Source organism: Hemitrygon akajei, chromosome 13, assembly GCF_048418815.1.
Source record: "Hemitrygon akajei chromosome 13, sHemAka1.3, whole genome shotgun sequence".
Lineage (NCBI taxonomy): Eukaryota > Metazoa > Chordata > Chondrichthyes > Myliobatiformes > Dasyatidae > Hemitrygon > Hemitrygon akajei.
The window spans coordinates 87,183,814-87,210,797 of record NC_133136.1 but is presented as its reverse complement, the minus strand read 5'-3'; the positions used below and the strand labels follow the sequence as shown (position 1 = coordinate 87,210,797).

At 42.2% G+C, this 26,984-nt stretch overlaps 1 protein-coding gene across 1 annotated transcript in view; it reads right to left on the bottom strand.

Annotated features, from left to right (window-relative positions):
* Positions 1 to 26,984, bottom strand: part of LOC140737556 (uncharacterized) — a 175,655-nt gene that overhangs the window by 82,827 nt on the left and 65,844 nt on the right. The window contains exons 12-17 of the mRNA XM_073063998.1: positions 22,711 to 22,743; positions 22,573 to 22,608; positions 16,522 to 16,566; positions 6,585 to 6,647; positions 4,351 to 4,419; positions 2,586 to 2,630 (exon numbers count right to left, since the gene is read on the bottom strand). Coding sequence (XP_072920099.1) covers positions 2,586 to 2,630; positions 4,351 to 4,419; positions 6,585 to 6,647; positions 16,522 to 16,566; positions 22,573 to 22,608; positions 22,711 to 22,743 — 291 coding nt within the window. The remainder of the gene's footprint in view (positions 1 to 2,585; positions 2,631 to 4,350; positions 4,420 to 6,584; positions 6,648 to 16,521; positions 16,567 to 22,572; positions 22,609 to 22,710; positions 22,744 to 26,984) is intronic.

Genomic DNA, 26,984 nt, shown 5'->3' with positions numbered 1-26,984 from the left:
TAGTAAATTAAAATAAATATTCAAAATGTTTTTGATGGATGTTACTGCCTTTGATCCAAAGTGCTAGTCACAATTTTGTGTGCCATTGAATGCAATGAGCAGTAATTCCCTCTGGTGTTTCATTTATCTACGTTGACGCATTTGCAACTAGAGCTGAAAACTCTGCAATCCTTTGTGAAGATTATATTAAATCTGAAGGAATTACAATCCAATAACCAACTCAGTTTGGCAGAAACTTCAGAGCATAAAGGGCAAGATGTTAACTATGGAAAAAGCTGGAGACATCCTGTGCAAAGTCTTTGGTGGTGGAGGATTTTGCCTGCTTTAAGTAGGAATGATATGTTTAGGATACATTAAAGTGGGAGGTTACGGACAGAGTGGTATTGAATTCTGAAGGTGTATGAAACCAATGATCCCTACGTGAAAGTAGAAAGGTCACCAACATCAGATGAAATGCAACCTGGGATTGTTAAAGGCAGTGGTCACAATGGGTTAGAAAATCTGGTGTTCTCACACTGCAGGTTGCCAATGACCTAGACTTCGCTGTTTCTCCCAGCATTGCCCTAATGGAGTCTTCAAACAGCCAGCAAAGGCAGATGGGCTGAATGGCTTCATTCAATGTTGCAGTTTTTAAGATTCTTTGAGTAGTTCTGCTGATCTCAACAGTAATGAAGAAAGGGGGATTCCTGTAGCCGGAGCTCTAGTTCCCATTCCAATCTCTAATTAAAACAGCAATGCTAATATCATCGATAAGTTTAAAAATCAGTATTATACTCGGAGTTGTGTATGGTTTTAGTGTTTTCTTCCTCACTATTCCAACATGAATCTGTTGACAAGATTTCACCTCTCAGATGGCTGGAGGAAGGCTGTGCTGTAATTCTGATTTGTTTTTAAACTTTATTTTGTTTAATGATTCAGTGCAGAGTGGGCCCTTCTGGCCTTTTGAGCCATACTAACCCCCAGATAAACCCAATTAACCCCAACCTATCATGGGACAACTTACAGTGACCAATGAACCTCCCCGGTAGGTCTTTGGACTGTGGGAGGGAACCGGAGGACCCGGGGAAAACCCAAGCGTTCCATGGGGAGACTCCTGACAGAACAGTGCTGAAACTGACCTCTGAACTCCAGATCACCCTGAGCTGTAATAGCATCACGCTAACCGCGGTGCCCAACTCTTGTGCCAGTCTCTCTTCCTACTGTCCAACTTAGAGAGAGTTGCAGTGGCTGGGACTCTCTGGCTAATCTTTCTCATCAGTTCCGCTGACGTAGAGTGGCCACTGCTTTACTTGCCTTTCTCTCTCTCTGACCAGTAGCCATGTCAGCCTAGCAGTTTCAACCAGGTGGTTCCTTCCAGAACGTGGAGAGCTGAAATGCTTAGTAAAATGGGGCGATAAATTTAAAATATGGGTTCTTGCTGAGAGTTGAGGAGCTTATTATCGTGCTTTAACCTTCCTTACGTGGGGGTCGCTTTCATTGTGAAAGCACCTTTCCACGGCACAGATCTTAAAGCGTTTCAACAGGGGAGCTGCAGCGACAAGGTGTGGAAGTCATGGCTTTCCTTGGGTTCTTTGCAGCTTCCGATAATCAGGACATGGAATTTGATGTTTTCCTTATGATACTTTTGTGGACTAAATTAGTTCTTAATATTTTCTCTAGAGCTGTCAGTCTAGACTGTCTGTTTCTTCTGATGTCACGTCCAACAGGTGTGAGACTAATCACTGACCAGGGTACACCTGCCTCTTTCATTTAATGGTTTAAAATGTTGGCCATGGCTTAGGAAACACAGAGCCCATGGGAATGTACGGTAAGCTAAATTTACCCAAATAGGAGAACTGGAATGCCTCAGTGTTGTCATTATAATCTTAATGAAGCGTAAGGCAGAAAGATGCTGAAGCGATTCTGCAGGTTGCTGCTCGGCCCTGAGAGCTTTCTCCTGCTTACTAAACTATTCTTCAGCGGGGCCACAGTGCCAGGCATCATCAGAGGCCTGCTAAGAAGGCCTGGGATTGCAATGCTCACTACCTGTCACTCAGTATGCATCCCTACATATATGGCAAAGGACTGCTGTGGAGCCATGGGCCTTTCGTTCTGGCCTCATGATCATCAGGTACACCTCTCTCTAACCAACTGTGTTGTCCCCGTATTCCCATCACTCCCCCCAGCCCGATACTACCAGTCACTTGCAGACCAGGGGAACTCACAGCAGAAAATTAACCCGCCAATCCACATGTAACACCCGGAGGAACCCCACAAACAGAACATGCAAACTGCAACCAGACACTCCTTGAAGCCAGCACTGAACCTGGGTCGCAGGCCCAGTAACTGTGCCACCATGTCACCCGGACCAAATGAGTGGGTTAATGATCGACAGGGTACTTGTGGTGTCGGAGTTGGGTGGCTTTGGCACAGTCAGGCTTCCTGCTGTTAACAAAACAGGTTTTGAAAGTGCAGATCCTTGTTCTGAGTAATCCTGGCCTCTCTTTAACCGTGACCACCCAGGACAATTCCAGCTCTATTAAGTTTTTGATGTTACTCCCAAGGGCTACAATAAACAGAAGCACAAGCAGTAGCAGAAGACTGACCTTTGCTCCCTGCCGTCCCGGCATCCCCAGGTCACCTGGCTCACCCTTTTCCACGCCACGGCAAAGAAAAACAGGAACAGGAGGGGAAGATTAGGAGAGACCATTAAAGCAGATTCTGAACAAAGACAGTTAATAACCTTGGCCAATAATACCTTAATATGTGCAATCTGTACATGGCATTCACAATTTTCACAGATGCATTCTACTGATTACAATGGGAAGATTTCATTTTGATCTGTCTCATTTTGATTTCTGTTTGGAGGAATGGTATTCATTTAGTTGATGTTTTTGGCAGAGAACTTGCTAATATTGGAGAATTGTAAATAGCTGGAATTTTTTTCCCTTTTCATTCTATGATCAATGGTTTGTAAAGTATAAACCCAATAATTTACTTTTAATATCTTGTAAGTCTTGTAGAGGTTACAGTGAAATACAGCAGGTTCCCGTCTCACGGGGATTACAGTGGGAAACATACAAATGAGATCCATCTCAGCGTTACAAAGCAGTACAGATATTCCCACTCCAACTCTGGAGACAGCGGTCTAATGCTAACCCTGGGGTTTCGGCAATGCTCCCACTTTAGCATGGCCAATAGACTAAATTTCTCCATGGGGGTAAAGCAGGAAATGAATGGCCAACAACTCACCTTAGAGCTGCACTGAGTTACAGACAGATCCACCCCCTACTCTGGAGTTACAGAGAGGAACAGGCAGTCCCATCTCACACCCAGTGTTACAGTGGTTTCAATCAATCCAAGGTTCAAGTGAAGGACAACTTACCCCCCTTTTCCGGTTACAAAGAACTGTATGGGGGGGGCGGTTTCGTTAGAGTAACAGTGAGGAACACCAACCATTTTGCTTCCCACTGCCTCTCCCATCCGACACTTTGCATTACAGTGGCGTACCATCGACTTCATTCTCAGCTCACTACCGTAGCTGGAGTCTACAGCCAGTCTGCACCACCTAAATCCCTCTTTTTCACTCCACTCTCGGTGGTTGTGTACCCAAAGGTCTTGCAGCCCAAGTTATTTCTGCTTTAGGAGTTTAAAGTACCACCTCAGTCCAACTGCTTTGTTAATGAGCTAGTTACCTGCCTCTTTATGTTTCAGTGGAGGCAGCTGCTCAGGTGATAATGTGCTAGAACGAGGACTATGTTGACACTCTCATGGTCCAAAACATGGAAAGGACTGGCCAGGTGAGGAGATCACTGTCCTGGGTCTGCTTACCAATTAAGAAAAACTATTGCCAATTTCCACTTGGTTGTTTAATGACTACACATGAAACCGCACAAAGTAAGTGGTCTCAACGAGAGATTCCTGTCCATGGGTTACACCTTCCTGGGCACTCCATTGGCATCTTAAATGGGTGGCACAATCAATGACGAATGGCCAGCTCCCTTAAACTGGAATCACCACCCCTTACAGGCGTGTTGACCAGGTGACCTGCCCATACTAAAGTACTGCAGGGAAATGTGCACAGGGAACCATGCAGACCGGAAAATACTACCAGGAGCAAGTTGTTCTGTCTGGACATCAGCCCTGGCCAACCCCAGGAACAGAACCACCAAGGTCAACGTCAGCTCAGGCGTGACAGCAGTGCAGAGGACGAAGACCCGGGTGGGCCTCGCTCCACACTGGACTGAAAACAGCTGCATGTTCCTTGTGCAAAACTAATATCAGAGCCCAGAGAAAAAAGTGAAATGGGACAAATGAATCTGAGACTTGTAAACCAGTGTGAATGGCTCCCAGTTAGAAAAGTCAACTGACCTTGGGCCCTAAAGGTCCGGGTAGGCCGATTTCACCTCTTCCAGGTGGCCCTCCATCTCCTTTCTCTCCCTGTTTAAACAAGCAGAGTTACAGATCAATAGACCCCGAATTCCTGCAACAGTGAGACTGCAAATTCCTTCACCTAATCCAGGTTTCACTGGTTTTCCTGTCAGTGCAGAGTGAGATATGGAGACTGTCATGGGCAAACCGAGCTTGAAACGGGGTCCAGAATTGACCCTATGAACTGTGCTGCTATTGAGAGAGGGGGAGGGGGAGGCATCCAGCGCAAATAAGAGAGAGAGAGAGAGAGACAAGATTTAATGTTATGGTTTCTTCGGCCAGCTTGTTTACCTTTTCCCCGAGGACATTTTGCCTGCTTGTTAAGGTTCCTGCAGAACAGCAGGGCGGAGCCGGTTGATGGACAGCCGGTGTCCAGCATGGGGAGATAGAAAGCAGGTCCGCTGGGACACAGGCAGACACACCACGGGACACTGAACGAGCTTTGTGCACCCATGTGAAGGTGGGGTTTTGGAGGATCGATTCGGGGAAATCGATCAGTGGCTCACGGTGTGAAAAGGTGCGACCGGTGGGGAACTGTTTGTGTATCTTCCCTTGCCTGGGTGACAGTTCCATCACTGAAGAACGGTCGTACATGGTATGGTCATAGTCGGTGACCACCACAGGAAGACAACGGGAAGATCGACGGCAACGGCATCACCTCTCTCTCTCTCTCTCTCTCCAACGATACTCAAATAACTACCTCGACCTGAACTGAACACTTCACCATCGTAAGACTTAATCCATTTACTCCTAGGTTTGAAAGAGCCTGGTTTTGTTTTCTATTTCCACACTTCTGTATATATATCTATATATTATTGCTAACCTGTTTCCATATATTTGCATTCTATAGTGTTGTATTGCTTAGTTACTAATAAACACTATTGGTGAAACCAGACTCCGAAGTGTTTTTCCATTTCTGCTGGTTCTTTAACCTGGTCACGGGGTACATGACAAGACATAGAATCAGCTGATGGTAAATTCACGGAAAGGATTTTACTTGTGCACATTGGGCAGAGTTTTGAGGCATTTTCAGGCAGAGGGCATAACTGACGGTTACTATTTAAATATAAAAGTAGCTGCTTCTTCAGATCAGTTTATAGGAAACCTACAGCACAATACAGGCCATTCGGCCCACAAAGTTGTGCCGAACATGTCCCTACCTCAGAAATTACTAGGGTTACCCATAGCTCTCTATTTTTCTAAGCTCCATGTACCTATCTAAAAGCCTCTTAAAAGACCCTATTGTATCCGCCTCCACCACTGTTGCCGGCAGCCCATTCTGTGCACTCACCACTCTCTGAGTGAAAAACTTACCCCTGACATCTCCTCTGTACCTACTCCCCAGCACCTTAAACCTGTGTCCGCTTGTGGCAACCATTTCAGCCCTGGGAAAAAGCCTCTGACTATCCACACGATCAATGCCTCTCATCATCTTGTACACATCTATCAGGTCACCTCTCATTCTCCGTCGCTCCAAGGAGAGAAGGCCAAGTTCACTTAATCTATTCTCATAAGGCATGCTCCCCAATCCAGCAACATCCTTGTAAATCTCCTCTGCACCCTTTCTATGGTTTCCACATCCTTCCTGTAGTGAGGTGACCAGAACTGAGCACAGTACTCCAAGTGGGGTCTGACCAGGGTCCTATATAGCTGCAACATTACCTCTCAGCTCTTAAACTCAATTCCACAATTGATGAAGGCCAATATACCATACACTTCCTTAACCAAATGCTGTGTACAATTGTACTTAAAACTGAAGTGCATATCTTTTCTTGCTCTTCCCGTCATCCGCTTCTTTTTAAAAATTTTTTTGTTGAGATACAGCACGGAATCAGCCCTTCTGCCGGGCAATGCCCGGATTCCACCCCGGCCTAATGCCAGGACAATTTACAGTTAACCTACTAACTGGTGTGTCCTTGGACTGTGGGAGGAAACCGGAGCACCTGGAGGAAACCCACACGGTCACAGGGAGAACTCCTTACAGGCAGCGGCGGAAATTGAACCTGTACTGTAAAGCGTTGTGCTAACCGCTATGCTACTGTGCTGTCGCAGTAGGATTATATTATATATAAGGTGTGTATTACATTATGTATAGTTTGGTTCATGTCCTCTCAATATACACAAGATGTGTGACCTCAAACCGTAGGCTTTTGAGCACGATCTGCTGACCTCACCTTTGTTCCTGGTAACCCTGGCAACCCAGGTTCTCCCTGAGGACCCCAAAAGCCAGGCTCACCCTAAAATACAAACAGCAAAGTTAACAATACACTCAATCACAACGTTGGCTTAAATCTTTAACTACTGAGAGAAAAAAAACACATTGAATGGAAATTAAGCAGTCACCCAAGTGGTTAATAGGCTAAAGGTTTGGTGATTAATAGATGCACCACAAGATTCATATGCAAAAACTGCATTTAAAGAACCAGCCAATCATAAACAGCCATCAAATATGAAGCAATACTGTGCACTGCAGAAGAGGAGGAAAAGTTGCAGTTTCATCAACAGCTAGCACCAGGGCACGATCATCTGAGCAATTGATATGAGCAACTTACAAAAGGGAGGATTAGGAACTCGGCTGGGGAGCTGTGTCTGGCCATCATTGGCTCCACAACAGGATTTACAATTCACATCGAAGTAAATGAAGCAGTTCCACGTTGGAAACAAAAGGTCTCCCAAGGCAGAGGGGATGAAATGAGGATCTGTAATTCCTTCACTTGCCCAGTGAGGGCCAGGATCGGACACCCTGAGGCACTGTGCTCTCGGAGCATTTGTGACCACTGGTCGTGCTTGAGCTCCAGCACCCAGCTCCAAGCCAACTCAGCTCTGTATTCTAGTTACTAGAAGCAATGTTGTGTCAGTTCAGAAAGGTCAGATGAGGTGTGGGGGGGGGGGGGGGGGGGAAGAGGTGTTGGGGAGGTGGAGAAAATCAGACAGAATTGGGGGTACAGCTTATTTCAATGTATTCAACGGGAGACAAAGTACATTTGAAACTAAATCAGATATGCAGGTTTCTCCACCAGTGTTGAGCTGGTTATCCTGAGCTGCAGCCTTTGATGAAATGACTTTCACAAACTTCAAGCTGCATCTTTTCCAAACACAAGCACAGTGCCGTGTGGGCAGGGCAGTGGATAATCCAGGAATTTGTCTGTGCCCCTGACCACAGAAACAAAAGGCCACGGATTTATCTACCCAGATGGTGAACACAATAGCATATTTCATGATTGATAGTGAGTTTCAACTCCCTCGGTCTCTCCGTTCCACTCATACCTGAAAGATGAGATCAGTTTCTGATCCCTTTGTGACTAACTGACTAACTAAATGAAAAGACGAATCTTATAAAAATCAACTTGATTAAAATGGTATTCATTAGCCACCATTATGTTAGGAATTGGAAAATTGTTTACTTTTTATGTAATTCTGCTAAGTTAACAAATTTCACGTCACATGCTGGTGATAATAAACCTGATTCTGAAAACGGTTCCCCAATGCATCAAAGATTGACTATCACGTTTATTTCTTTTATGAGTTAGTTTATAGGTAGGATCTTGTATTATGCTTTATTGAAGCAATTTTCTGGCTCGAGCATGTCAAGAGACAGCTATCCTTCAATGCATACACTGGATTTATCCTGAAGCAGACAAACTTTGTTCAATCCAGATGTATGCAATCTAAACTGCAAATGAAAACTCCATGATAATGTTTCTTTTCTTTCCAAAAGTTCTTCATACAATATCCCCAACAGCCTGTACCAATATAAAAAAACAGCAACAGCTGATTAGTTCCAATCCAAAAGAAAAAAAAATGTCTTTATGTCAGTCCCATCCATTTTGTCCTCCCTCAGGACGGCGCTAATACTTCAAGTAAAGAAGTATTTGCTTATGTGGCAAACCTGAGATGTGTGCAAGATGTTGAGAAAATGGTTTTGAGCTGCAGAACTTAACACAACTGCTCAGAGGCGGTGAGAGGTCCAAATGCCAGTTCCATAACTAGAAACTAACTGCAGTTGCGAAACGCCAGAATTCTCAACACATTAATTATCCTTCCATTATGGTGCTTCTGTTTATGAGCTAGTTTACAGGTAGCATCTGAAGTGACTTTTGCACATCTATTGGATCAAGAGGCAACATTGTCCAATGCATGCTCAAGCAGACAAACTTTTGCTCAATGCAAATGCGTGCAACCTAAAGTGCAGATAAAAGCTCCATGATAGCTTCTTGTTACGTTTCTCCTGGCACACAGCTGTGGAGCTTCTTTTTCTCTTTCACACTGACCCTCCCAACGCTTTCAGTTTTCCCAAAACCTGTTTATTTCTCAGCACAGTCTCCAACTCTCATCAGTCTCACCTCTCCTGTTACTCTGTACCATGTCAATTTCTTGCACCATAAGACCTGCTGTTGGTGCATAGAAGGATGCCATTAGACCCAGCTCCAAACCAAGTCATCCTCCATCTAATTTTCCTCTACTCATCTAATTTTCTATAACTCTGTAACTTCTCTTCTCTGACATGGCTATCTACTTACCTGCACCAAGGGATAATTTAGATAATTTACCTTAGGCAATTAACCTATCGGTGCATCTTCAGGTAGAAATGGCGGCAGAAACCTACATGCTTATGGAGAGAATGGAAAAACATCTACACCAAAAGCACTTGAAGTCAGGATCAAAGCTGGGACCCCGGAGTTGAGGCAACAGTTCTAACTGTTGTGCACCCATTCCATCTGCACACTTCCCCTCAGCCTGTCCCTGCACCATTCCAGTGTGACTCTGAACTGGCATCATTCTTCAGAGTCTCCCACTGTGGCCCATTCATTTTACATTCTACCGTGTATTTAGTAGAAACAATGAAAATCCCACACGCGTATTCTGCTTAGAATGCTCAGAGCGTGCTGATATATTAACAATCCCACAGATTCCACGGTTTGATCGGAAAGGCATCAACAATCGCTAGCCTCCTCCTACTTAATCAGGAGCAGCAAAGTGATTCTTAGATGCCTTACATCTGAACTAGGAGAGGCACTAATAAACCAAAGTTAGAATTGATGTCTCTAATTAAAAATATTGCTAAAACGTGAAATTCACCATTCATGCTTTGACAGCTTTTTGAAAGGGCAGTCCCATTAGTTTCTCCCTCCTATTGTACCCTGTAATCATTATTTTACTTATCCAACTTAGTTTTGAAAGCAAATGCTGAATTTTCCAGCATTTCCAGCTGACAATTCAGCTCAGAAAATTAGAAATACTTTGAATCAAGAAATCATTTTATGTAATTGACTAATTCACGGACAGCACATCAACCGATCGGTCTGATGTGCCTTTGGAAGAATTTTGTTGCATTTTGTATGCCAAAGAACAACATCAATCGGGATGTTATCTTTAACCAGCTTGAAAACAACAGAGGGAAGGATGTAGCCATCCACCAATTAAATAGTGTGGCTTGTTCCAAGGTGATGGATCTGTGTCACTGACCAACATCAAACACGCAGGCAAATGCACTCACACTACAAGTACAAGCAGAGGCACTGGGACTCATGCAGAATGAAGGTCCGATGGCTGTGTGCAGCTTTGTCCTCTCTTTCTTGATTAGTCTCCAATGGAGACAAAATCAGACTCCAAAGCAGCTAATTGTTGTATAAAGTAACATTTTCACCAGCTCATGCAAAGCCTATGAGTTCCGCACATCAGCATGTTGTGCTTGATATTCATTTCATAAATGTGTGCATCTGACTTGCACAGGCCAAGGATGGCTATGGCCAGCTGGAAGCATTTGTTATAGTTTTTTTTTCTAAGTAATCCAGATCTATAATTGCAAGAAAAAAGAATAATCTTCACTGGGGTTTGCCTACAAATAATGAGCCCAAGTTCTGGAGGATGTTCCAGATTCCGCCCACAGGCAATGAGAAGTAAAGACCTTGTAGGACTAGGAAAATGAGAAACAACAACCGGGGTTGGTCACATGGTGCTTGTCCAACCATGCAACAAAATCATGGTTGATCTGAACGCTGGGCTGAATACTGTTTTACTGGTTGCTCCCCATAAACCTCAGTTCCTCTGTAGTCAAAAAAATCTATACTCATCTTAGTCTCGAAAATAGTGAGCATCTTAGAAACCGCAGCTCTGTGGGGTAGAACATTCCAAGGATTCACAATGTCTGGGAAATGATATTTTTCTTTAGCTCTTCTTAAACAGGTGATTTTTAAAAAATTCTGACATTATATATTCCCCATTCCCAAACCAAGTTCCACATTTCAACGTCAGGGAAAACATTCTCACATCATCCAACATGGTCACCTCTCATTCCTCTAAACTTCACAGCACATGGGTCTAATCTACTCACTACTACGAGTGAATGGCAGTGAATGGAAGTCTATGAAAAGGACTGATTCTTACAAGTGATTCCTAAAACTCTGTAGCATATTTCATTTATTTCCTTTTTATAATAGGGCTGTTGAGTGATTACAGGAATTAATTCAAGTGAAGCATGGTTTTAGTTGTTCAACCAAAGCGCTGAGTACCCATTTTTAAAATACTTTAAAGAAATAACACATTTGCTTTTAATTTTGAAAGGTTCCATAGGAAATGTTTTGCCTTGCTAAGTACAAATATTATAACTTAAAGGTCTGCTATATACCTGTGACTTTTGCCACTCAATAAGCTCAGATCACTAAATATTTCTACTTCTGCCTCCTGTGAACCTTTGAACTTCTTCATCCTATTGTCGGTAACAGACTTTAGAGGGCATGTTATCAAGTAGTTTATTTACACTCACTTCTAAACTTAAACAGCAAGAAAAACTTTTAACTTGAGTTGTTCCAAGTGGTAAGGAAAATGAGGATGCTGGGAAAGGCAACGAGGAGCCAGAGGGGTTTGAGTGAGTGATGATTCTGTGTGTGTGTCTCTGTGCGTGTGTATGTTTTCTCCTCATTCTCTCTTCCTCACTTCCCCCTCACACCTTCACCACATTCTTTACTCTTTCCTACACAGAGCTCTCCTCCTTCCCACCACACTTCCTCACCTGCTGCCTTGCTCTCTTCTGCACGTACCTCCTCCCAGTCACAGGGGTTTCCAACCTGGAGTCCACGGCCCTCTTGCCCAACAGTATTACCCAGGGCATTAAAAAGGTTGGGAACCCCTGCTCATCAGCCTCTTTCACAAGGGCCTCAGCTGGATCTGTTATCTACAGTTCTGGAGCTACTGTAGGTGTGGGAGCAGACTGCTCCTGTTATCAATAGAGCAGGAATAGGCTTAGGGAACTGAGCCCTTAAGATTGTGCCAAACCTGGTGAGCCAGGAATCTGGCTTTCCATTGTATAGGATAGACAAGGACCAGGGTAGGAGAGTGGTGGTGGAGCCAGATATGGATGGGATTGAGTAATCCAGTCTCAGCACTCTAAGGCAGGGTCGAGCAGGGGTGGGGTTCATAGATCGGGCCCATCATGAAGGTGATCATGGACTGAGCCTGACTCCAGTGTCCAAGCCACAAAGGATGTGCCTGGAGGGAGGTGACCCACGGAAGGCTCTGCTGAAACTACACGCACATTAATTGTGTGGATCAATGGCAAAAAATGAATAGTCCTCATAGATAGAAACAGAACATTACCATAGAAACGGTGTGATACATGTTTGAGAGTTAAATCCCAGGTGGTAAGTGAATGAAATAGTTTGCTCATAGAAAGCTAAGGTTTCTTTTAGCCTGTCCTTTCCCCTTCAGATGTTACCAAGCACAGTGGCAAGAATGCACTCCCATCTACTGTGCTCTATCTTTCAACAAATTTTCATTATGGGAGAATCCAACTTTAGATCTCCCATTTTCAAGCTGAGTATGGCTTTGCTCTTGCTAAAAAAAAAAGGAATCTCCAAAGAAAGACAAATCTCCCCCCCCCTTTCAAGGCTTGCTTGAGCAGCTGGATGGATCAATGGCCACAGGTACAGGTACAGGAACTGTTCTTATATTAGTCTGTTCTGTGCCAATGAAGTCCAACATTATCAGCACAAACACTTACATCATTCTGATGAAAGATTGTGTTGAAGAGCGTTGTCAAATAAATCAATTCAGAATTCCTATTCGTGTAACTTTCCTAGCTGAAAAGGAGAATTCCCGAATTCCATCCGCACAGGAGAAATTCCCATTGCACTTCAAACCATAAGGGAAATGTTCTACCACGATACTTGCAGTTCAAATTCCACTATTGCCATCACGTTTCATGCACAGGAATGTGAATTGCCACACGTTGCCACGATATTCCACTGTTGCCTCTGAACTCTATGCGTGGGGGCAATTCCCTTTCTGTCATTATATTCTGTACATTGAGGAGGAAATTCTCACTGCTGTCCTTAGTGTTCCTGATGCAGCTGGTTTCATCAGTAAGCTCAGAATTGAATTAGCATTGGCGATCTGATTGCTTCAGTCCTGAGATTCATTTTCTGTTGCCAAGGTTTTGTCTTATCCTCAACTCCTAAAACTGGACACAGTAACTGAAAGCAGGATGTCTCTCAGAATTATTAAATTTGGCAGAAAAATATATTGGGAAATGAACAATAGGCATCTGCTTTCTTAGCATTTTTCTTGCAGTGCTGCTTAAGTCAAAGTTATCTTCAAAGATGATCGTTACTAGTATTTTCAAATAGGTGATAAAGCTGAATTTCCAAAAAAGTGATGAATTGTCAGACAAAGGTGACCATCAAGAACCTAGTTCACAAGTATACACACACACACACACACACACACACACACACACACACACACACACACACACACACACACACACACACACACACACACACACACACACACACACACACACACACACACACACACACACACACACACACACACACACACACACACACACACACACACACACACACACACCTTTATGCTTGGAAATTCCCTGCACAACAGACTGAAGAGTTGAACAATGCTGAGCACCACAAAGTGCTATCAGTGACCCTTAGTGGCTCATGGCTGTTCTGCAGTTGTCTGTACAAGATCTATGCTTGGAGTGGCAGGTAATTGTACTGGTCTCCTGGAATATTAAAGTGCATTTTGATTTTTCATGGCCGTGAATTTGCTTTCTCATAGTTAAGAGGAAGTAATGCACAGCTGAGGTGCTTAAAAACTGAAGCACAATACATTACACTGCGCCTTGCAGCAAGTCCCATGTCTGTAAAAGTGCACTTTCATAATTGACCATCGATAAAATAAGACAATCCAAATGTACATTGGTACTGGCAATGAAGGGCATTGTCAAAACTCCTCAGCAATTCCTACACTAAATGAACAGGGATAAAATAATTGTATCATAATTGGTGAATTTACTGGAAGACAGTAACTATAGGACTGAAGAAATTCAGGACTTCAAACTAAAAAAAAAGTGCAAGGAATTTTGAGAAGCTAAAAACGGAATAAAGAAAACACTTCTAGGGGTTTCATATTTCGTTAATTTTACTATTCAATTTTAAAAACTGAAAATAATTGTCAGGAACATTTTGCTGGACAGAAGTGGAAGTGGAACATACTTTTCCCTGATGTGGAAATCATAATGGTTAGTGTTAAATTGAGTAGATTGTATTTCACTGGGGAAAAACATGTCTAGTCTAACATTTGGACAAATACAACAGCCAGATTCCATAACTTATTGGGATGTAAAATTAATTGATGGCTTCATTGAACATACATTGTTCTTTACAAAAACCCTGTACCAAGGAAATTCTTCAGGAGCAACTTAAGGGAATGAAGCTACCAGCAGATGTGTCACTATTCATTTTTTTACTGCATCTCAGTTTTCCTTGGGAGAACGGAGGAAACAATTTGTACTTTCTGCAAATTTATGAAACTGCAATCTCACATAATTAAAATGAGTTACTTTTGTTGTAAAAGGTCATCTAAATTTTGATATCTGAATGTGGTTCCTGTGAGAATTTGTTCCTGTTAGAGGTTGTTGTTAGGGTCAATGAGTAGAAATTCTTTTGAAGGGTTAACTCATCTGTAACAAGCAAGCTGTATGGTCAAAAGGTGGCAGTCGTGTGGAGGGGAGCAAGAGTCGCTGTGTGTTCCACTGCTTTATTTCCCTGGGATTTCAATGAATTTTCTTGCCTTGCTACAGGCACAGCAGAGAAGATTCCAGTGCAATCTATACAGTTTGTATCAGCACAAGTTCAGATATAAAACTGTAGTATGACTGGTTTGTCAGAGTGGTATTGGTAGGAGTGAGTCTGATCAAGTATCCTGATGGGGTGGAAGCTCTGAATGTCCCTCTGTTTAAGAGTGCAGTGAAGCACGTTTGATCTTCATGTATTCCACTGTATCTCTACTTGTAAACTGACAAAAGTGCCCACGCACTCCTCTGCAGTTTCTCCACTCGGTGAAGTATCCTAGCCGAGAAACTAGTAACCTTAAATACATGTTATGTGGCACCTGTCATCTGATCCTTCCTGGGTTGGTGTAAGTGACTGACGTGTTACAGACTTACTGGGTTATGCCTGGCAGGAGAGTTATTGGTGCTGGTGTTGGGCCCAGACAAAGAGCGAAGTGCTAAGCCCAGCGCCGGGACTGTTAATTTGAAGACTAGGGGTCCATTTGGCCACATAGATTAAATTGCTTATATAAAGTTACTAGCCTTTATTCTTTATAAAAGTTAGTAATACACACTAATCAACACATCCTTTTGCGTCCAGTGTACCAAATGCAATTGATTTTCAATATAGTTAGTGAGAATGCACTATCCTCATTCCGATAATGTCTTTATCCCACTGTGAAATACTTGTAGTTCCTAATAACTCTGGAGTGTGAAATAAATTGATTTTGAAGGGAAGAGGCACAGTGGACAGGACTAATCACTCCACATACAGCCCAAGAACAAAGTTTTCCATGATGGAACCTATTCACCCTGCAAATGATTTCCTGCCTCAGAGACAAACACTGCTGGTTGAATAAGAAATCGGGATCCTAAACAAATCACCTGCTGACCCCTCCTCTATCCAACAATGGCATCCATTTATTGAGAGTGTTAATGTATGGAGGCATTCAACATCGAGTCAAGCATTGAGCCCATGGTAGCCATCAAGAAAACATCTACACTAATCCCAATGTTATATTCCCCTGATTCTACCATTCACTCACACAGTATTGTGGCCTGCCAGTCTACCAGCCTGCATCGTTGGGATTGGGAGGAAATCAGGTCACAGGGAGGAAAGTGGCACGGCCGCAGGGAAAATGTACAAACTGCATACGGAGAGCACTGGAGGTCAGGATCAAACACTGATCTTCGGCGCCGTGCACAGCAGCTACACCAGCTGTCCCACAATGCCCTTGGAAGGCTAAGCAGCATTTCAGTTTTATGGCACATCAGCAAACCAAATTAATAATTCTGCTGCTTGGATGTGGCCAATGCACCAAGTAGGCATTCTTCTTCCTCTAATACGGAAAATGTTATTAATAAAACACAGTATAGAAATTTACCTTGAATGTTGACAGCTAGGTTGTCTTCATGTACTAACTTCAGATGAACACATCTCTTAATTGAGTAAAGTAAGTCGCTCCAGACTGTTTGTTAGCCTCTCAATCAGGACGATTGCTGTTCATGTTGCTCTACCTCAATGTACCATGTAAAAATTTGGTTTATATGAACTGTAGACAAGACTATATCTCAGTATATGTGACAATAATTAACCAATTCCAATTCCACTTCCAATATATTGGTTTCATGGTTATGCTATTTACAATAATTAACACAGATGGACTTTAGTCAGGAAATTGGGAAATTCCTTTCTACAATAATCATATTTACTTGACATTGTGCCTTTTTGTAAAATGCTCTGTTCATTAAGTATTTTTCTCAGCCAGATTTGTGCAAATGCATACAAATGCATCATCTGATCAACTTCAATGAGAAAAAAATGCAGACAAATCTAAAAAAAGAGCTCTGATAGATTCCGATTTACGGAATCCAAACTGTTGACGATTCTCAAACTGAAACTGCCAGAGCAAATGTCAAAAATAAAATGATGGGAAGCGCCACAAACAGAAACAAGTGACCGTGTATCAGAAACCAGGCAGGCTAATGACAGCTTTACTTCACATCCATCTCAAAGTAGAGTCTGCAACAGTCATTACCTTTATCCCAGGGAGTCCAGGAAGCCCAGGAAGACCTGGTTCACCCTACATAGGAAAATTACAAAACATTATAGAAAAGTGTTCAGCTAGCTCAAGAATCTTCTTTATCTCCACCTCAACGGTACGAAGCAATATCCTGATTTAAGAATCAAAAGTTAGCAAATATAATAGGCCTTTCATTTCTTTCCCAGGCAGTGTGATTTTATCTGTTTTTCAGCAAGGGAGTATTTTAGCTTTTTATTAATAAATCACGTATGAATGTGAACTGTGGCAAGATTGTTGTATAAAATCGTTCACATTGCCAGTTCTGTATGTGAATTCACTGTAATGCTGGTGGTACCATGTAGTAAAGTATGACCCATTCGCATTTGGGACTTGGTGCCAGGATGGAAAAGCTAAAAGTTTCCTGCTTATGATTGCAATGAGGTGAATTGACAGTAAACAAGCTTTGGTCCTCTCAATCCCGGTAGACATGTACCATTCAGATGGACCCTCATTCTGGAACTAATTTTCATTGAGTAATCTCGCATCTTAATCTGTCAATCAGATCATGCTCAACAAAAAAGCCCCAGATGTTCAGGCTTAGCATTATGCATTGCTGCAGATGTTATTAGGGGTGTTCAACTTGAAGGGTGCCAGTCAAGGTTTAATACCAGATACTTGTTATTTGTTTTCGATTGCTAGAGATGCACTATCACTACTAATGTGTAAGATTTACTGTGGGCACATCTTCCACTGAATTAGACTACTTGTTTTCTTTTTCTTCCTTGCTGAAATGTCTTGACTTGTACTTGAGTTACAACAGGACAAATTGCTCCGCCAAATGACCATTCCTAACACGTGAGGCTAGATCTCCAGACAGCAGTAAATTGGACTCTCTGGTGCACTTTATGATGGTGCAGCCTTGATCCTTGCCTCATCAGACGTCTACGACAGACATGCTTTTCTACAGAGGGAACTGGTAGCTAGAAGTAAAGCAAAAGGGATAGATTTTTCTGAATCTCTGGGCCAGAGGAGCAAAGGCCATTTGGAACATTTCACTATTAATGTAAGTTGGCTCAGAGTAGACAGGATTTCACACCTGACCATCCTCAACTGCATGATGTGAAACCAATGCATGGTGGCAAATTTACTTACTGAGGGAGCAGTAATGATTCATTTATGGTTATCTTACAATGTGCCATGATTCAGAGGATTTACTGACCACAGTTGCTCTCTTGTTCAATTCAGACAGGACACTAAGTTTTTGTTTATGAATTTTGAAGGGATATCACTAGGATAAAAAAGTATTTCTTTTTAAACAAAAGATAAAGAAAATATGTTGTTGTCTATGTAGCAAAGAAACAAACTCCAAACATTGAAATAAAAATACAATTTCAAGATTCAACAGGATCAGAGCATTGACTGCTACTGCATCGTTACTCAAACATGTGCTGGTTTCTGACGGACCAGTGGAATGCCATGCATACCACATTGATTAGCTGATGTGAAAGTTGATGGAAGTTCAGCCACTTGACGCTAGACATGTCTTGTTCTGATCATTTCCATGTCCAAGCTAACTCCAACAATGATGTCACCAACATGCATTGCAACACATACTTGGTAATTTACTGTTGGGGCAGAAACGCAAGAGTATCAGGAGCAAAGAGGTAAACATTTTAGATATGATCTTTGATCAGAAGTGGTAAGAAATCTCACTCAAGTTGTTAAACTCTCCTTCCTGTTTCAGATAGTGATTGAAGTGCACCGGATTTTCAGTGCTCTGTTTCTCTCTATCTCACATCTCCAACACTTTTGTTTAAAAGCTCATTTCTATGACCTTTACCTGTGACACCATTGCAGTTATTTCTGTAGCAAAAGCGAGCTGGACAAAGACACGGAACTACTGCGTTTCTACGTACTGCACCACACAGACACATAAATGCATACATGTGAAATAGATAGGGAAAGAAATGCAGTGGTCCTTTAAATAGGGGAACATCAGCACGGACAACCTCATCAATCAGAAATTATTCAACAGCTTGGTAATAACACAAATTAATGGACAAATAAGCAAAATGTGATATTATATCAGCCACATATCTTTGGGGCAGGCCACCAATGTGATTTTAATATGTTGATGTATTTGGGAAAGAAGAAGGTGGTTGAGCTTTCAAAACATTACAGCTACCATACCTGGAGAAGTCTCTCCTTCTCCCAAAATCTCACTTAGAAAGCATTCATAATCAATATGTTAATTTGTCTGCTAATGGATACATTTAATCTGGAGTCAAATTTGAGAAAGAAGCACAGATCAATATGCCACGGTAGCTCCTGTGAGTCTAATTTTAGTTGTGCTCAGGTCACAGGCTGATAGACAGGTGCAAATACTCCACAGGTAATAAACTGAATCAGTTCAGCTGGATCATTGGATGGCAGGAAGAAGAAGGAAAAGCTGTTTGGCCAGTGCAGTTCTGTGGCTTTAAGAAGGTAAAATGTCACCATGGTCAATGCCAAAATAAAGGATCAGTTATTCATACTTATGAGGTAAGACAACAAAGGGTCAAGAAATGTGACATGGTGCAGAAGAATTGACGAGGATATTGCAAATTAGAATAATATGATAAAGATAACCTAAGACAGATCAGACACAGATTGTTTTTTTCTGGTTGGCAAGATAAAATGAGGGGTGGACCATAAGGACCAGTGCAGGGGAGAATCAACAATACAAATGAAGGCACCAACTCCAACAGTAAGCACAGATTCAATGGGCTGAATGGCCTTTTATATTAGAAGGTAATATGAAATATGAAAAGGTTGCTAAATTCACTGATGACACAAAGATAAGGGGAAAAGCGAAAATAAGGGAGCATTGTGAGGTTAAAAGGGATATTGATAAGATTGTGAGTTGAACATCAACTTGCAAAATGTGGTAATATGGAAAATGTGAAATTATCTACTTTGGTGGTAATTAGGCCATATATTATCTCAATAACAAGAGACTGCAAAGCTGTGAGATGCAGAAGGGTCTGGTTATCCTATTGTATGGTTTGCAAAAGGCTAGACTGTGCAGGCATGCCAACCAAGTGTTACCGTTTATTGCTTGAGGCATTGGAGTGAGGGTATGTTTCAGATGAAATAATTTCTGGAATTTTGTATTGATTTCTTTTTTAGTTTGAGAAAGGATGTTAATGCACTTAAAGATTTTCAGAGTAGATTAACTAGCTTGATAACTGGGATAAGGAGGTTGTCTCTTGAGGGAAGTTTGGACAAGCTAGGTTTGTATCTGTTAAAGTTTAGAATGAGAGGGAACTTAAATGAAACATGGAAGTTTCTGAGAGACTTCAACAAGGTGGATAAGGAAAGGATAGTTGCTCTGTGAGAGAATCTGGAACAAGGAGTCTCCACTTTAAAAGAAGGGTTTTCACATTTAAGATAGTGATGAGGTGAAATTGTCTCCCTCAAAGATCGGTTAAAACAAAGGCTCTGGATAGTTTAAGGCAAAGTTAATTAGATTCTTGATAAGCAAAGGGTACAAGGTCATTGTAGTTTGTAAGAATGCAGAGCTGACATTACAATTCGAGAAGCCATGATCTAATTAAAGGGTGAATCAGACTTGAGGGTCCAAATATCATTCTCCTGCTCCTAATTATATGCTCTTCCAAATTTTAATCTTAAAAAGCTGTATTTGATGCATATATTGAAGTAAACTCTTATTCAAAAAACATACTGGATGCTTAAAATGCTTTCTGCAAAGCTGTCAGATTGGGTGAAATAGGGGGCAAATGCCACTCCAAGCAGGGAGGGAGACAGAAGAAAGGAAGCTACAGGCCAGTTAGCCTAACCTCAGTTGTTGGGAAGATGTTGGAGTCAATTGTTAAGGATGTGGTTTAGGGGTACTTGGAGGCACATGACAAATAGGCCAAAGTCAACATGGTTTCCTTAAGGGAAAACCTTGCCTGACAAATCTGTTGGAATTGTTTGAAGAAATAACAAGCAGGATAGTCAAAGGATAATCGGTAGATATTGTGTACTTGGATTTTCAGAAGAATCTTGACAAGTTGCTGCACATGAGGTTGCTAAACAAGATAAGAGCCCAGGGTATTACAGGAAAGATACTAGCATGGATAAAGCAGTGGCTGATTGGCAGGAGGCAGAGAGTGCGAATAAGGGGAGCCTTTTCTGGTTGGCTGCCGGTGACTAGTAGTGTTCCACAGGGGTCTGTATTAGGACTGATTAGTTTTACATAGTATGTCACTGATTTGGATGATGAAATTGGTGGTTTTGTGGCCAAGTTTACAGATGATACAAAGATAGGTGGAGGGGCAGGTAGTGCTGAGGAAGCAGGGAGACTATAGAAGGACTTGGACAGATTAGGAGAATGGGTAATGAAGTGGAAGCTGGAATACAGTGTCGGGAATCGAATGCTCATGAAACTTTGGGAGAAGGAATAAAGGCATAGACTATTTTCTAAATTGGAAGAAAATTCAAAAATCCGAGTTGCAAAGGGATTTGGGAGTCCTTGTTCAGGGTTCCCTAAAGGTTAGTTTGCAGGTTGAATCGGTGGTGAGGAAGGTAAATGCAATGTTAGCATTCATTTCAAGGTGACTAGAATATAAAAGCAAGGATGTAATGCTGAGGCTTTATAAGGCAATGGTGAAGCTTCACGTGGAGTACTGTGAGGAGTTTTTGTCCCCGTATTTAAGAAAGGATGTGCTGACATCGGAGACGGTTCAGAGGAAGTTCACAAGAATTATTCCGGGAATGAAAGAGTTATCCTATGAGCAGTGATTGAAGACTCTGGGCCTGTACTCATTGGAATTTAGAAGAGGGGGGGGGGAAATCTCATTGAAACCTATTGAATGTTGAAAGGCCTAGATTGAGTGGATGTGTAGAAGATGTTTCCTATGGTGGGGGAGTCTAGAACCCGAGGGCACAGCCTCAAAATAGAGCGATGTCCATTTTAAAATAAAGAATAGGAGGATTTATTTAGCTGGGGGCGATGAATCTGTGGGCTTTGTTGCCAAAGGCAGCTGTGGAGGTCAGGTCACTGGGTGCTTTTAAGGTGGAGACTGATAAACTCTTGATTAGTCAGGATGTAAAAGGCTATGGGGAGACGGCAGGGGAGTGGGGTTGAGTGGGAAATGGATCAGCCATGATGAAATAGCAGAGCAGACTCGATGGGCCAAGTGGCCTAATTCTGCTCCTATGTCTTGTGGACTTTTGATTTTATTGCCGGTCTACAACCTCAGGCAGAAACTGCTCTTTGGAATATAGCAGGTTTTTAATTCCTAGTAATTTCTGTACAAGCATGATTTGTCTTCATAAGGGAAGAGAAGGGTTGCACGTAACTTTTGGCCCATGAATATTAAACGCATTTTCACTGACAATACCTTTCTCTGTTCTGTCAAATGTCAACCTCGTTTATTCTTCATGCAAATACTTCAGGACGATATTAAATTAATCACTAAAAACAAATCAAAAGTGCTGTAATTTGAAGAATAAAAAAACAGAGATTCATTGCAAAAGTAGATTTCAGGACAGATTTGAATTTTTAAAATCCAATGTACTCAGATTATCCCTGGTGAAGGATTGAGAACTGCAAAATAGTATAGATTGAAAAAAACACGAAGAATTAGAAAGTACAAAAAGTACTTCATAAATTTAAGTTTGCTAGATATGTTCAAAACTTCATCATGATCTCTTATGATTGTTTTTTTTAACAGTATGAAATTCACAGGTAGTGTTTTAGTAAAGCATTCAGGATTAGAGCGTGTTAAGGCAACACAATAAAGTGTGTTAGTGAAAACATCACGATCCTTTAATTGTTATATTTTGACTTATTCCTAACTGCTTGCTAATGTATAGTCATCTTTGGTTATCATCTGAGATGCCTGTCCCTGCCCCCAGGTTAATTATTTCTTCCTGATCTTTTCTTCCTAGGTAATCAGCAGATGCAAGAGCAACCCAGAAAGCCCAAATCACTCTGCCCGAAGACTAACCCATCTGCAAACTCATAGTCATATAGCAGATAGAAAGAACACAAGGCATGCCTTTTGTTCTCTGATTTACCTTTTGTCCACGAGCTCCGGTTTCACCTGGTTCTCCCTGTAGAGTAAATATTAAAAGAAAGATGCCATTCACCCAATGGTCCAAATAGAGCCAAAGAAACATTAGAGCCTGGAACTTCAGTAGAAGGACCCGTCTAACCTTTATTCCTGCAGCTGATGATCCAGGGTCACCCTAAGTACAATCACAGGAAAAAGAAAGCAGACATTAATCACAGAAGGAAGTAGACAGCCAGGGCATACTCTATGCAGGTGATCTGGCCACTCATTTCACTGTTGTTTTCAGGATCTTTATTGGATACAAATGGGCTTCTGCATTAGTTTATATTAAAATTGCCAAAAGCTATATTTCATTTGTAACCTGCTGCTATGGCGTATGCTGGAGGCGTAAAGGGACAATCTAAGTGCAACCCTTTCTTTCTGCCCTTACTGCTCTAAATAGTTTGTCTCTTTGATCAAACCAGAATGCTTGGCAGCTCTGGATTAAAGCAGCACTATTTCTGCCTGTGCCTCTCCATAATCATCCATGGTAAGTGAAGCATGATGGATAATACTCGTTTCGCTTGTAGGTCTTCGGCCGTGCACCTGCTGGCCCAGGTGTGAGATGATGCAGATTTACAGTCCTGAGCATTAAACATCTGGAAATTCATGGCCTCTGGATTACATGCTCATCTTGAGCAGATCTGAGACAAAAAAAACACTCCAAACAAAAGCTGTAGCTCCTAAGGAATTAACTGGTGGGAAGTAGGACAATTCTGTAGTTGGTCTTCAGAGGAAAAGAATTTATAAAACACACAACATAATCAATGGGTCCACACATCATTACTACCCGTCTCTGATTTGAAAAGATAACATACCATATAACCATATAACCATATAACAATCACAGCACGGAAACAGGCCATTCCGGCCCTCCTAGTCCGTGCCGAACTCTTAATCTCACCTAGTCCCACATACCCGCACTCAGCCCATAACCCTCCACTCCTTTCCTATCCATATACCTATCCAATTTTACCTTAAATGACACAACTGAACTGGCCTCTACTACTTCTACAGGAAGCTCATTCCACACAGCTATCACTCTCTGAGTAAAGAAATACCCCCTCGTGTTTCCCTTAAACTTTTGCCCCCTAACTCTCAAATCATGTCCTCTCGTTTGAATCTCCCCTACTCTCAATGGAAACAGCCTATTCACGTCAACTCTATCTATCCCTCTCAACATTTTAAATACCTCGATCAAATCCCCCCTCAACCTTCTACGCTCCAATGAATAGAGACCTAACTTGTTCAACCTTTCTCTGTAACTTAAGTGCTGAAACCCTGGTAACATCCTAGTAAATCGTCTCTGCACTCTCTCTAATTTATTGATATCTTTCCTATAATTCGGTGACCAGAACTGTACACAATATTCCAAATTTGGCCTTACCAATGCCTTGTACAATTTTAACATTACATCCCAACTTCTGTACTCAATGCTCTGATTTATAAAGGCCAGCGTTCCAAAAGCCTTCTTCACCACCCTATCTACATGAGACTCCACCTTCAGGGAACTATGCACTGTTATTCCTAGATCTCTCTGTTCCACTGCATTCCTCAATGCCCTACCATTTACCCTGTATGTTCTATTTGGATTATTCCTGCCAAAATGTAGAACCTCACACTTCTCAGCATTAAACTCCATCTGCCAACGTTCAGCCCATTCTTCTAACCGGCATAAATCTCCCTGCAAGCTTTGAAAACCCACCTCATTATCCACAACACCTCCTACCTTAGTATCATCAGCATACTTACTAATCCAATTTACCACCCCATCATCCAGATCATTTATGTATATTACAAACAACATTGGGCCCAAAACAGATCCCTGAGGCACCCCGCTAGTCACCGGCCTCCATCCCGATAAACAATTATCCACCACTACTCTCTGGCATCTCCCATCTAGCCACTGTTGAATCCATTTTATTACTCCAGCATTAATACCTAACGACTGAACCTTCTTAACTAACCTTCCATGTGGAACTTTGTCAAAGGCCTTGCTGAAGTCCATATAGACTACATCCACTGCCTTACCCTCGTCAACATTCCTCGTAACTACTTCAAAAAATTCAATAAGGTTTGTCAAACATGACCTTCCACGCACAAATCCATGCTGGCTACTCCTAATCAGATCCTGTCTATCCAGATAATTATAAATACTATCTCTAAGAATACTTTCCATTAATTTACCCACCACTGATGTCAAACTGACAGGTCTATAATTGCCAGGCTTACTTCTAGAACCCTTTTTAAACAATGGAACCACATGAGCAATACGCCAATCCTCCGGCACAATCCCTGTTTCTAATGACATCTGAAAGATCTCCGTCAGAGCTCCTGCTATCTCTACACAAACTTCCCTCAAGGTCCTGGGGAATATCCGGTCAGGACCCGGAGATTTATCCACTTTTAAATTTCTTAAAAGCGCCAGTACTTCCACCTCTTTAATTGTCATAGGTTCCATAACTTCCTTACTTGTTTCCCACACCTTACACCATTCTATATCCTTCTCCTTAGTGAATACCGAAGAGAAGAAATCGTTCAAAATCTCTCCCATCTCCCTCGGCTCCACACATAGCTGACCACCCTGATTCTCTAAGGGACCAATTTTATCCCTCACTATCCTCTTGCTTTTAATATAACTGTAGAAGCCTTTCGGATTTACTTCCACCTTATTTGCCAAACCAAACTCGTAACTTCTTTTAGCTTTTCTAATCTCTTTCTTAAGTTTCCTTTTACATTCTTTATATTCCTCGAGCAATTCCTTTACTCCATGCTGCCTATATCTATTGTAGACATCCCTCTTTTTTCGAACCAAGTTTCTAATATCCCTTGAAAACCATGGCGCTTTCAAACCTTTAACCTTTCCTTTCAACCGAACAGGAACATAAAGATTCTGTACCCTCATAATTTCACCCTTAAATGACCTCCATTTCTCTATTACATCCTTCCCATAAAACAACTTGACCCATTCCACTCTCTCTAAATCCCTGCGCATCTCCTCAAAGTTAGCCTTTCTCCAATCAAAAATCTCAACTCTAGGTCCAGTCCTGTCCTTCTCCATAATTATATTGAAGCTAATGCTATTGTGATCACTGGACCCGAAGTGCTCCCCAACACATACATCTGTCAGCTGACCTATCGCATTCCCTAACAGGAGATCCAACACTGCCCCATCTCTAGTCGGTACTTCTATGTATTGTTGCAAAAAGCTATCCTGCACACATTTCACAAACTCTAAACCATCCAGCCCTTTTACAGAATGAGCTTCCCAATCTATGTGTGGAAAATTAAAATCTCCCACAATCACCACCTTGTGTTTACTACAAATATCTGCTATCTCCTTACACATTTGCTCTTCCAACTCACGCTCCCCATTAGGTGGCCTATAATACACTCCTATCAGTGTTACTACACCTTTCCCATTCCTCAATTCCACCCAAATAGCCTCCCTAGAGGAGCTCTGTAATCTATCCTTCCAAAGCACCGCCATAAGATTTTCTCGGACAAGCAATGCAACACCTCCTCCTCTGGCCCCTCCTACTCTATCACACCTGAAGCAACTAAATCCAGGAATATTTAGTTGCCAATCACACCCTTCCTGCAACCATGTTTCACTAATAGCTACAACATCGTAATTCCAGGTATCAATCCACACTTTAAGCTCATCCACCTTTCTTACAATGCTCCTAGCATTAAAATAGATACATTTAAGATACTCTCCACCTCCTCCTCTCTTTTCATCCCTAGCAATGCATTCAAATTTATTATCCTTTTCTTTCTTCTCCCCTACAACTTCGGGCTGAGCGCATCCCTCCTCCATCACCTGCCTGTCCTCCCTCACACACGGTCTACTTACTTGCTCTACTGGTGAACTAACCTCCTCTCCCATAGTTTCCTCAAATTGATTTCCGCCCCCCCATCTTACTAGTTTAAAGTCTGCCCCGTAGCCCTAGCAAACCTCCCCGCTAGGATATTGGTCCCCCCAGGATTCAAGTGTAACCCGTCCTTCTTGAACAGGTCACGCCTGCCCCAGAAGAGGTCCCAATGATCCAGAAACTTGAATCCCTGCCCCCTGCTCCAATCCCTCAACCACGCATTCATCCTCCACCTAATTCCATTCCTACTCTCACTGTCGCGTGGCACAGGCAGTAATCCCGAGATTACTACCTTTGCGGTCCTTCTTCTTAACTGCCTTCCTAACTCCCTATACTCTCGTTTCAGGACCTCTTCCCCTTTCCTACCTATGTCATTGGTACCTACATGTACCACGACCTCTGGCTCCTCACCCTCCCACTTCAGGATATCTTGGACGCGATCAGAAACGTCCCGGACCCTGGCACCAGGGAGGCAAACTACCATCCGGGACTCCCGATCACC